The sequence below is a fragment of the Phlebotomus papatasi genome, chromosome 1 (assembly GCF_024763615.1).
Source record: "Phlebotomus papatasi isolate M1 chromosome 1, Ppap_2.1, whole genome shotgun sequence".
NCBI lineage: Eukaryota > Metazoa > Arthropoda > Insecta > Diptera > Psychodidae > Phlebotomus > Phlebotomus papatasi.
In genome coordinates this window covers 96,689,036-96,702,667 of record NC_077222.1, presented here as the reverse complement: position 1 = coordinate 96,702,667, position 13,632 = coordinate 96,689,036, and the positions used below count along the sequence as shown (strand labels likewise).

The following is a 13,632-nucleotide window of genomic DNA, read 5'->3' as shown; positions in this document are numbered from 1 at the left end:
TCCTCTAACTTTCCTAGCGTCACCTTCCAAGGACAATCCCAACAAACCAGATCGTCCACCACCGGCGTCAAAGATGATCATCCAGAAGACGACGAACAACAGTAATTCGACAAATTCACGAAAAGACAGCTTCGGTTCGAAGGATTCGCTGAATGAGACGGGAATTGTGACTGGAAGTGTTGCGGCTCATAGGAAATCCCTGGAGAGCAAATCAGTGGATCCGATAGCTGAGAAGCCGCCCAGGAAGGCATTTGAGACCAAAAGTTCGGGGGACATGCGAAAGAGTTTGGAGAATTTGGACGATAAAAAGGTGACACCGCCGCCGGTGCTGTCGAAGAAACCAAGCGTGCCAATTAAGAAGTCTCCAACAATCGGAAGCGTCACTACAAATTTGTTCTCGGGACTGAAGCAGAAGGTGAAATCGACTGAGAATAAGGTGAGCAATGTGGATAATTTGGATGGAGGTGCTGGGAGTAAGATGGGAACGCCTCAGGTGGCGGATAATGGTGAGAAGGGAGTGATTGGTGAGAGGATTTCACGGAGTTTTGGAGAGTCGGATTTTGATCAGGTGGAACGATCGAGTGGAGTGTTGAAGGATATGAGGGCAAATAGGGCAAAATTGCCGAAGGGTCGGAGACCTCCGACGTCAGCATTGAATTCCAGTGGAGAGAGTAGTTTGCTGAATGGGAGCAGTGGAAGTATTGAGGAGCATACCAATAGCAAGGATACGTCACAGAGTGAGGATGAATTGGTGAAGCCCAAAGCGAGAGAATGGGAGAAGAATCGAGCGCCGTGGATGGCGGAATTGAAGGCGAATCAGGCTAAAAAGACATCACCGAGCTTCGATGCGACCAAATCACCGGAAATTGCAAGGAGTGCAATTGAGAGTGGAGACAATCATCATATGGAGAAGTCTGATATGTCAAAATCCTTCAGTAGCTCCTTCAGTCAGCGCAAATCCACGGAAAACTTCGAAGTGAGGTCAAATAGTGTCGATGTGAAGAGTACGACGACGACACTGAGGGAGTCATCTTCGGACTCAATGACCAAATCCATCTCGGCCATTTCCACCAAAATCACCATTCCCGAAACCAGTCCAATTGCCCCGTCAACTGCTCCGCCCGAGGAAGTGACACCCAAAGCCAGGCCTGCGAGTGTTGGAGTTAATTTGAGGAATCGCAGTAGTTCCCCAATGAGGCAACTGAGTTCCGGAAGGCCTCCAAGTGTTGTCAGTGAAGTTCCTCCTGAACCGAATCAACCAGAATCGAAAGTGACAGAACTGGAGCACAGAGTAGCGAAACTTGAAAGAATTGTACAGAGTCAGGGAAGTGCGATTGAGGATCTAGTAAGGCGTCTACGTGAGGAAACGGATAAAGTGAGGACCCTCAAGGCTGAATTGGAAAAATATGCCCAGTGTGTGACACAGGTATGAAAATAATTTCCTAATCCCAGTCAAATGCAAACAAAAAGATTGGGATGAAATTTTTCCATGTATTTTGTTTCCCGGTGAGGGAGGAATTGTACATAATTATTAAAAACTACAATGGAGATTTTTGAAGAGAGTAAAAGATAAATGGCATTTGTACACTCTTGCATTAAGAGTTCTATATATCAGAGTCCTAGGCGATGGAAAGGAGATATGCTGATAATTTCAGCATTTATCGTGATTAATCTACATTCAGAGTATTTAATTGCAAGTTTTTTAGCATTGTGAAAAACAGTGGCTGCTGGAATTATCTGAACATGAACACTTTCATGATCTGTGGAACTTGAAGTGTCTTGGCTAAGAAATATTTCAGGATTGTTAAAGTTAACGAAGAAACTTAACGAACATTTCACGAATTTCTGTGGAATTTGTCAATGTTCCTTCAGAGAAATTAACAAACTTAATAAAATGAAAAATAAGTCTAAAAAGAATTATAGTAATAGTAATAGTAATAGTAATATTTATTCAATCACAAAAATAGGGTTCATCCCTCTTACAATTGTGATAAAGAAAAAAGAAAAACAAGTTAAAAAACAGCAGCAAAAAAAAAGGAAAAAGAAAAATAAAACAACAATTTACAATAGTATAAGAAAGGTAAATGAAAATTAAATAAGAAAAAAAAATCCAATAAGTGTTCTCTTAAGATTCAGCCTGAAAAAAGCGTCGGATGCCATCTGCAGACCTACGCAGATCACTTGGAACGGAGTTAAAAATAACTACGCCCTTTACAAATAATGACCGGTAAAGACAGTCACTCCTGACCTTAGGCACTATGAGTCCCCGAACCCTGGCCGAGCCCCCCCTAACCAGAAGACTCGATAGGTACTGAGGACACCCAAATATTAACAAATTAAATAGAAAGAGCACAGCTCTTAAGTTTAAGTGTGAAGTAAGGTCACAGCCAATAAATACATTTCTATGGGGAGTGATATGGTCCCGGCGATTTAAGCCACAGATATACCTGACACAATTATTGAAAGAAACTGTTAGACGACGGATGGTGTCACTATCCGCCGAAAAGAAGAGTTCTGCTCCGTAGTTAAAGAAAGGAAGAAGAAGCGCTCTCGCGAGGAGCAAGCGAGTGTCATAAGGTGTGATGTTTGTGTAATTATTATCAATAAAAACACAAAAATCAGTGACCAGTGATTAATATTAAAAGGGTATTTTTAGTTTTCTTGTTTTTTTTTTTATTAATTTTCTGACGTTTAAAAAGAAATCAAATCTCGGGAATATCATGAATATCAAAATTCCAAGCAGAAAAGAATCAGTATTTTTTTTCTTGCACATGATTCATCTGTGGAACTTGATGTGTCTTGGCTAAGAAAGATTTCTGAATTTTTCAACTTAACGAAAAATTAGTTCATTTAGAAAAATTAAATTGACGAAAACTATTATAAGTAATTACATATTAAAAAAAATTATCAATGAAAAACACAGGAAATTAACGACCAGTTATAAATCTTGAAAAGGTATTTTAGTTGGGTTTTTATCTTCAAGAAATTGCTTCAATCTAAGATCCATGATGTCTTATTCTTAGATAATTCATCTGTGGAACCTGAAGTGTCTACGGTAAATTAAGCTAGAGTGCCCGCTTCGTTACCCGGATGATTGGGAGACAAATGACAGATGTCCGCTTCGTAATCCAGATGGATTTTTTGAATTTGTTTAACGTCTCGAAAATATAATACAATGTTTTTTTCTAGAATTAGAATAAAAGTTTTAAATAAGTTTAAAAAGCCATAATTTGAGAATTCTATGCTATTATACGTCATTTATTAAACAAAAACATCACAGGATAATTAATTTTCATTGCTAAACACACATGGTTTTTCTGAAGTGTCTGCAAATACTTCAATAGGAAACACCGAAGATATGATTTTTTTTTTGGAGAGGTTTTCTTACTATCTCAGATAGGAAATGAGAAAAGACCAGGAATAAGAACAAATCCTGCGCTCAAGAGCAACTCAACAGGGTTTTGGAAGCCTTTCGTCGCGGTTTCACTTACACTGTTTGTCTCCAATTAGAAACTTTCCCTTGTCTACATTTGGATTAATATGTTTCCAATAGAAGCATTTTACGCTCGCGTATTTTTCTTGTATTTAAGAAGTTTATAAATTATATTTAAAGAATTTTCACTAAACAGTAACATTCTAGAAGAGTTAAGGAGCAAATTAGTGTAATTCTCTTCAGAAAAAATTAACTTAATGTGTTGAATCTTCTGTCAAAGTTAAAGCATGTGGAAATGGTTTTGAATTAGGACATATACCCTATCAAAAAAATAAATAAATAAATAGTTCAATAAGGAAATGACATAAAAATAGTGATTCAATTTGATAGTCTATTTGTAGGGGAATATCAAATTTTCAAGCGGTAAAGAAGTCATAAGGTCATGATTTCTTATTCTTACGTGATTCATCTGTGGAAGTTGAAGAGTCTAAAGGCGTCTACACATTGGGAGCAATTTTTGTCAAAAATTGCGTTTTTGACAGAAATTTGACGTTTCTCCCTACAACGCTGCAGGGAATTTCCTTCAAAAAAGCAATTTTTGACAAAAATTGCTCCCAATGTGTAGAGGCCATAAGCTGAAGAACAAAATTTCAACACTGTCCACACTTAACGAAACGCCAATTCTGTTAAAAAAATTGTTTTCAAATTTCGAAATTTCAACAAATTCAACAGACAAATAAAAGTATTTGTCAATAGTGATGTTTCGTTAAGTGTGGAAAATCTTTAAATCTTGTTTCTTAGTTGAGACATTTTAAGTTCCACAAATGTATCATATCAGAATATGAAATTTTGATTTTGGAAATATTTGACAGCTTAAAATTTTGATCTTGATTTTGGTCCCGAATTGAGGCCAGTATCTTAAAATTATTGGATTACAGTAGACTCTTGCTTATATCCGTGGACTCTTTTTCCGGATGACATTAAAAAGTCCGTGAGACCGTCATATATTATTTAATACAACCTATAATAAATTTTTCTAATTTATACGGCGAAGTTTCAGCAAATTCGGCAAAGTAATGAAGATATTTGTCAGAAGTGACGTTTCGTTAAGTGTGGAAAATCTTGAAATTTTGGTTCTTAGCTAAGACATTTTAAGTTCCATTAATACTTCGCGTCAGAATATGAAATCTTGATCTTGGAAATATTTGACAGCTTGAAATTTTTATCTCAGAATTGAGGCCATTGGTTCCACAGTTATAAAATTTCGAAATCCACTCGGTTTGTGTCATGGATTTCAAGACAATAGCTTTGTGGAATTAAATTATATCACGGTAAGGTGCAGTTAACGAAACATTTAAAATATCTAACGAAAAATTAAATGACACTTCGATGTTGCTTAAAATCAATTTGATTTGTGTTTGGATAACTCTGTAAGCCACTGTGTGTATGAATAAATTGAAACACTCCAAAAAATGAGACACTAAAATATTTGCCTTTTAAATAGATTCACTGTTTTTAATGAATCAGTAAATTATGAATCCTTAAAATGAAAAGAAAGAGAAAACATAGAAATATATACATTTTTGTGTCAAGAGCGAAATTTTTGTAAAATTTAGCGATAATAATTGTATTATTTCAATTAAAATGAAATGGTAAATTTTTTCTAAATGAATCACACACATTTTTTGAATATAATTGCGCAATTTACAAAAACAAAAAAAAAAGATAGAAATATATTTTTGATATGCTTAATGAGTGATTTGATGATATAAATATCATTCCGTGTGAGATTCTTTTTTTGTAAATTGAAAAATGAAATAAAAAGTGAAAACGTTTAATAGATGTCATGGGCAAATATTGCAATTTTTACATAAAGCTTGTCTTTTGCAAAACATAGAATAAAAAAATAATAGAAGATTTTAAAAAAGAAAAAAAGGCACAATTGTAGAAAGCTATTTGCTGCAATATTTAAAATTTTTGAAAGTTTTAATAGACGAAAAAAAACATAGAATTGGACATTCCAATTTTGTTAGCGAAAATAAAATGAAGTGCTCGAAATTACACGACGATATATCGACATTTTTTATTAAATGCTTGTGCTTCCTTCACAACAAAATATTCAGTTGCTATTTTTTAATTTAGAAATTTTTGCAGTTAGTGATCAGACTAGTGGGCATCATTTTGAAACGTTTTATCGATAGAATTTTCTAAATATACACCAAGATAAAGAAAAAATATAAATATATTTATTTTGCTATTTATTAAGAATACATTATACAACATTGAAGAGGAGAAAAAGAAATATTTTTTAAATAAAACATTTGCATTTGTAAATAGAAAGAAATGAGAAATATTGTGTAAACACGTTTTGAAATAAAGTCGCGAGTGAAAGAAGATTAAAAAAAAATGCCAGGCCTTTATGCATTTCTTTTAGAATTTATTGATATCAAAATGAAACAAAGATTTAAGTAAAAATAAAAACAGTCCTTAGTGAATTGTTCTAAATAAAGACAGAATTCTACTATGCAATATTGGGGACTTGTGGACTAGAGAATTGAACCATGGAATGGGGCTTTTTTTTTGAAGCGGTTCCTGTTTCGTTAGAGAAGGTTTGAAAATTGTGAAAAGGGGAGCAATATTTGAGCAAAAGCTCTCTCCACTCAATTATTCAGAGGGTTTTGTAAGAGGAAACCATCAGTACGTTCATAGTCCATTTTGTAAATTACAGATAACAAACGCTACTCTTTGGTTCACATTCTCGAAATAGTGATGGGGCAAAAGGGGTGAGACTTGAGCCAAGTACCCAATGAATCCTTGTAATATAATGCTTCATGAGCATTTTCAGTCTAAATGAAATATCATTCCAATTTGTATTAATGATAAAGTATCCAAAATAGGAATATTCCAATCTATCAACAGATATAACATAGAAAAAAAATGAAAATAAAAACGAGAAAATGAGAATGGAATGTAAGAGAAAAAACTAAATAGGTATTATGAGATTGATTTTTTTATAAGTCTTTATTTTGATAAAATCTAAAAGAAGATTGAGAATTTGTGCATTTCCTATAGATGAAAAAAACAAACTATTCCATTTACTTTGAAATCAATAATTACAATTATGCAATCTATATTTTTAAAGAATACTGTACTTACGGAAAATTTTCCATAATTATAAACATTATTTCTTCTATTGATTTCATAGTACGTAAATAATATTAATAATATATTTTTATTGATAATAAAATTAAAATTCATGAATTTAGTCTATGTTTTAGTCAAGACACAAAACATCGAAAGATCGCCCTGAAGAAAATTATCCTCTTTCTCAACTGAAATCTTCAAGCTGAAAGGAGTTTCTACTACTATATCTTTGTAAACTTATAAGGAGATATTCCTTCTGCTCTATTTGTCCTAAAACACGTACAGTTGGGAAAAATTTTATTTAAAGAAAAAATTTTCAGGTAAATTCATGGTGAATGACGGATCTTTTTAAGGTAAATGTGTTTAATGTTCTGCAAATGCCTTATGTCTGAGGGACAGGAATATTAAATTATTTAAGATGATCCTCCTGACCCATCTTATACCTTTCAGTTCTTAGATCACAACATAGCGAAAATTGAACACTGATCCACTTTACATGGAGCTATGTGTAGTCAGCTTTACTCAGCTCACAGAGCTGATCGGGAAAAGTTATTTAGACAAAATCTAGTATAATCTTTGTAAAATTATAAGGAGATTTTGGAGATCAGCTGTAAATTAATCGAAAAATTTGCAATTGGATGTAAATATTATCATTTGGGTGTATTTTTGCAAATTATTGTCCTCCTTATGCAAATTTTTGCCTATAACTGAACACAATAGCTGCGCCATCTACACTGAGACATCATAAAGCAAATTTAGTGTTCTTGTCTGCCGTATAAACACAAAATCGACGTACCCGAAATATTAATGAAGAAGCCAATTGCACTTAACAGTTTTAATTCCACTACGACTAGAAGATTGGGGCACATGTAAACATTTTCAATAGATGCGAATTTGAGGAGATTTTCCAAGGACACAGTGATTTTTTTGGAAAATATTTCTTAGCTCATGTTTTATCCTTGGGTATAGGCAATACATCGAAGGTAATGCGGATGCTGGAAAACAATTGAGTTCTCCATAAAAATAAAAATTGTGTCACTGTGCATTTTTCTCTTTTCACAAAATACCTGGGGTAGAAGTAAACACTTTCTGGGGAGGATGTAAACACCCTTTTTTCCACCCTTGAAATTAACTTTGCACCACTGTCAATTATTTTAATTACTTAAGAGATATATAAAGACTGTTTATTTTTCAAAAAATCACTACATTTTTTACAAGGAGTAATTAAAATAGCAAAAAAAAAAAACTAAAAGCATGCAAATCAAAGACATTTTTCAATGGATTTTCCCCATATTTTGACATGATGTGACTTCTTATTGAACACAGAGCCACCAATTTTTTTCATAGTATGAATTAGACATTTCACATGAAGGTCAATTTCCCGCTCTTTTACCTACTCATTTTGTGAAATTAAAATTGCCTGTTTACATCTACCCCAAATGCTGTTTTCTGACCAATTATTAATTCTTTTAAAATAATGAGAATCTCAATTTCTCTAGTAAATGCATTAATATAATCCTAAAAATGTAGGAAAAAACTGATATTGCTACATTTCGATTGTTCTACATAATTTTTAATTTCCAGGTGGAAATCCAAATGACCAAAATAATCGAAATATCAACATTTTCAGGAAAAATGATTTTTATTTTTAAAGTATTAGGATTATATTGACCAATTTATCTGTGAACATACATCCCCATGGTATCTGTGAATGCTTATGGGTTTTATCCTCTGGAGTCTTAAAATTAATGAAAAAAATCAGTTTTACAACTACCCCTGTTTACTACTACCCCAGTTCCCCCTATACACATTTTTTTTCACAATAAATTTTTCACACTTGCTATTATTATTGAATTTCTTGAAAAATTTTGCCAGTTTTAACCTAATCTAAGACTAATATATGTAAGAATTTTAGCCGTCGGATTATTGATAAGTGAACCGTCCGATATGTCAAAAACTTTTGCTCTGGGGATGCAACCTCGCGAACAAATCTTTAAGTATTTCAGTATTAAAGTCTTTTGGATACAAAATATTTATCACACAACACTCCAGGGACTTGAGTAATACCTCTGAACCACAAAATTTAATTTTTCAAATAAATAATTTGAGCAATTTTCCTGCAAAACACTGGTCAAATTTCATTGAATTTCTGACGGCACTGTCTTTTTCCGAATCACAACACAAATCTTTACCGGAAGAGCTTTTCCTCTCAATTTCTATACTATTATAATTACTGAGAAACACGCGAAAATTTTCACCACTTTGCAAAATAATTGTAAAGTGAATTAATATTTTGTCTGCCATTTGACAATTCTGAGTGACACAGCGACACTGACACTGGAAGCCGCTGGAAAGTGCTCATTTTTCCACAAAATTGACCTCCTTTTGCAAAAAATTGATCTCCTTTTGCAAAAAAGTTGGTTGGAAAATGGGTTACTAAATTTTTTGGTTAATTACATGGAGTGATGACCAACTTTTTACATCCTTTTGCAAACTATTTTTCTCAGAGATTTTTAAATAAAATTGAGCCTTATCGTGATATAATTTAGTTGCACAATCAGATTGAGAAGCTAAATTACATTATGATGTGGCTCAGTTCCATTTCGAAATAGGAAAATCCCCCACTTCCCCCTATGACATTAAGATTTAACTACTTACATATATCGTTCGTCGCGATCCTTGATTATTTCGACTATACTGCTTGAACTCAAAAAGGGAGTGGTTAATATATAAAAGCTTTTTTCAACTTGTTATCGGGCTAGAGGTCACAAAGTAAGATATTTCGACTTTCAGTCTTTAGAGACCCCCCATTCAGTTAAATATTATCTTGAGATAATATCTTTCAATTTCCCCTAAAACTTCTTCTCATTCAAATCATATTTTTCGTTATATTTCTGAGACGGCTAATATATTTTTCTTTTAACTCTTAAAGAACGAGATTTTTTTCAGACCAAAATCAACTATAAAAATGAAACTGATAAACATAGTTAATGCAAAGTATATAAGTAAATATAAGCAAAGTAAATAAGTTTAGTTAGTCAGGAAAAATTATTTCCTTTATGGCACACCGGTGCTCCAATCGTCTTTAAAGGGTTAATTTTTGGATACGTTTTAAAAGTTCAGACGAACCGTATAGCAAAAATGAGTGAAAAATGTTTTTGTTTTAAATTCTGGTCTTCGCTGCTTTTAAATTTAACGAAAATTTATTTTTTTATTGACTATTTATTTATTTCTATATTACTACATAAACGCATTATGGCTTGAGTTCGACTTCCGTACTCTTAAGTGAATGATTCTTTTGTTGATGAAGTACAACAATGAAAACTTAAAAGGTTCTATAGAGCAATTCTATTAATCGATTAGTATAAATGTGGATGCATTTAACAGGTCTCTGAGTCCTGAATAATTTTAAACTGGTGATAATAATAGAATATGATTCAATAATGAATAATATGTATATGAAATTGATTTGTTGAAACATTAACTAAACATAGCAAATTAAGATTTAATTAAATATTTAGTCTTATCATCTTATCGCAAAGCTATTGCCCAGAGCTTGAAAGCATTCAGAGAATTCAAAGCATTAAAATCTGTAGAAAAATCTATGTTTAATATTGCTCTCACTCTAATTCGGAGCAATAAACATTATTTTATCATGGGTCATATACGAACCAGTCAGCCTGAAAAGTTTAAAGTTCGCACACATGTCCTGTCCATGGTTGATTCTAAGCAACTTGTTAGATCACTCCTAATCACATTTTACTACACATTCCCTCAGTTTGGGGGAATTTTCAGGAAAGTTTTTGGAATAAAATTGTCAATGGTAATTTGGGTTTGTAGTTGTCTGATGTGGGAGTTTGTGGGAAGGAAAATTGCCATGTAACTTCTTTCATGTCTCATTTGATTGAATCCGGAGAGTGGGTGGATGTTCGGTGCGATAGAAACCACAATCAGGCGGCACCTAAAATCACAGAAATGTACTGCTGAAACAGCAATGTGTGGCGAATGAAAATGTCCTGTTTCTATTTTATGATTTTCCCTTACCATCTTCTCACGCATTCTTATATTTCGCTAAAGTGGGTGGCACTTTCGCCCTTCGCTTTTGTACATCGCGCTGGAGTATGTGGTAAAATATACAGAAATATGACTAGGTGGAAGAATGAGCAGGTGCCCATTATGTATTTTGTATCCTCGTAAAACCGTCGAATACATAGCAAGTGGATTGTACATGAAATTCTACGCGTCTTTCTATATGTAACACTTGCTTGGTGTCTACTGCGTTCTCTACAGTTACTGGATTACCATTTACGCGCTTTTGGCAATAACCTGAAGGAGTTTATTGGCTGATCATCTGGGACTATCTCACAAGCATTATTAGCTTTGGAATGATTTAGAATACTAAAGAAGCATCTTGAAAATACAAAAATGATATTGGGCTATGTGGTATGTTAAGGATAAGGAAAGTCTTCATGCAACTTCATCGTTTGTAATTCCGTTTTAATATTCGAACATAAAAAAACGAAGCTTTCGAAGAAGATTTTTTTGCGCCGAGAGATAGAAAGAAGTACACCGGGCTAAGGGCCTTGACAGACCTGAGGATTAGCCGAGAGACGGCTTAGCGTAATTATATTAGAAATGATGGTTAAACTAAAGCGTGTCCTGGATTTAAATGACAAGTTTTTGACATGAAGTTAGTCACAATAGGAATTGAATTTTGTTTTAATTTTTTTTCACGTTTTCTAGAGAATTTCGTCAGCTTTTCATTTCTGAAAAAAAATATTAAAAAAGGTTGTCCTTCCGGTGAGCATCGGTGAGGTGGTTTAATCCAAAATTAAAACACTCAAGGTTCCAGAGCTTTCGACACTATATCCTGTCTTCTTCAGTGGTTCTTGGTTAGCCTATTATCTTGGATATTGTCACTATTTTTGTCTAATTTTTCACTGATCAGATTGGAAACAACAGTTGGGAGCTATTAATGAACAATTCACAAAAATTATCACAAACAATTTTTCTGTCTTTTTTCTCTGCAAACGGCTTGGTACTCGAATCTTGGAAAAATACTTGGAAAAATTAGACAAAAATTAGATTAGATTAGATTTCAGTTTATTTCCTGCATTTTGGATCCAACGATCCTTTCTTAAGACTATATGTACGAATTTTACATTGAGTTGCGACCGCCCATAATACAGAATTCTAGCTTACAATGTATTCCCTGATTAATTTTTTAAATTCCTTAACATGGATTTCATTTTTCATAGTTTTTAGTTTTTGTGGTAATTTATTATAGTTTGTGATGGAAATATATTTTGTAGAATTTAAACCATATTTAGTGGTTTTAACTTTTAGGTTAATTATATTTCCTTTACTTCTCCTGTCTTGTGTTTTTAAGTCTATTTTGCTTTGTGTGTGAATTTTACCAATTTTCATTTTATGTATGTGAAGTATTTGTTGTAATTTGGTTAAATTTTGTAATGGAAGCAAATCTAATTCTTTATATAATATTTTACTACTTGTGAATTTATTATAATTAAATATTGTCTTTACTAATTTGTTTTGTGATCCTCGAACTTGTTTTAATAGTGTTTTATTTGTACAGCCCCAGATCTCAACCCCATAACTCAATAGAGATTCACATAGAGAATGATAAATAATTTTCCTAATTTCTTTCGGGATGGTTTTATATTTATTTCTAGCTATTGTTCCCTTTAGAGCTGCCAATTTTTTAACTAAACTATTAATATGCTCTTCAAATGTTAATTTATCATCCAAGACAATTCCTAAGTATTTGAAATTTTTTACAATATCAATTTGTTTATCTTTAAAATGTAAATTATCAGAACTACTTTTTCTTCCAAAGTGCATATATTTTGTTTTACTTTCATAAATAGTGACAATATCCAAGATAATAGGCTAACCAAGAACCACTGAAGAAGACACGATATAGTGTCGAAAGCTCTGGAACCTTGAGTGTTTTAATTTTGGATTAAACCACCTCACCGACGCTCACCGGAAGGACAATTTTGTCCTGAAACAGCAGAATAAAATGTCGAAAGACCGTGGCGATGATCTTATGAAGACCTTGATGAGAGGAATCAAAAAGAAGTTGCGAAATTTTCCTCATCAAAACCTTGAATAAAAAATCAATGTATCTAAGTAATCTGCAACAAAGTAAAGTTTAAAACAACATTTTCCTTTTTTTTTTGTTTCTGAAACATTTTTCTTTGGAACAATTTTATCGTGGACACACCTTATTAAGCATCGCGAAGTTCAAACTGTAAGTTCTATTATTAGGACAATCGATGACAAACAATAAGAAATACAAACTAATTGCAAAGGTAAGTTTTAGAAGCACTACTTTACAATAAAGTTTTCCAATTCCTTAGTATTGTAATAACCTTTGCATATACATATTGTGAGAAATTTCTAATGAAGCATTTGACGAGATGCTGTGCAATTTGCGTGCTCATCTGCAAGTAATTTATATCAAAATACTTCATTTTAATAAATATTTCTCACAATACATAGCCTTATTATAACAGACACAAGAAATAAAATTGGGTCATTATTGTGGATTCTTTCAAAAGTTTCAATTTCACCGCCAGAACTTTAGAAACTTTGGAAACTTTTATAACTATTTCAAGTTTCCATAATTTGTCTCACTCTCTTTCAAAAATAAATTTACCATATAATAAAACCTTATCTTTGAAGTTTATCAATCCACGAAACATACAGTGTGTCTCCTAAAATATGTTGCTGAGGATTCTTAGATCGGAAGTTTTCGTCAATTACTTACTAGTTTACGTGTTAATCATCTGAGGTTTTTTATTTTAATTACACTGAGAAAAAAAACGAGGATGCGATTAACTTTTCTTCCTCATAACTTTAACACTTTTTAGGTGTAAAAATGTATCAACATTTTTTAATGTTAATTTTACACCTTTTTAAGGGTAAAATTAACATGAAAAAGGGTCACTTTTACCCCCAATACACCTAAAAAGGGTAATATTTACACCGATTTCGGATCAATAATGCAAAGTAAAATTAACATTTCCGGA

At 32.7% G+C, this 13,632-nt stretch overlaps 1 protein-coding gene across 1 annotated transcript in view; it reads left to right on the top strand.

Annotated features, from left to right (window-relative positions):
• Positions 1–1,902, top strand: part of LOC129809918 (CD2-associated protein) — a 37,574-nt gene extending 35,672 nt beyond the window's left edge. The window contains exon 5 of the mRNA XM_055860063.1: positions 18–1,902. Coding sequence (XP_055716038.1) covers positions 18–1,432 — 1,415 coding nt within the window. The 3' untranslated portion in view covers positions 1,433–1,902. The remainder of the gene's footprint in view (positions 1–17) is intronic.
• The last annotated feature ends 11,730 nt before the right edge of the window (positions 1,903–13,632 follow it).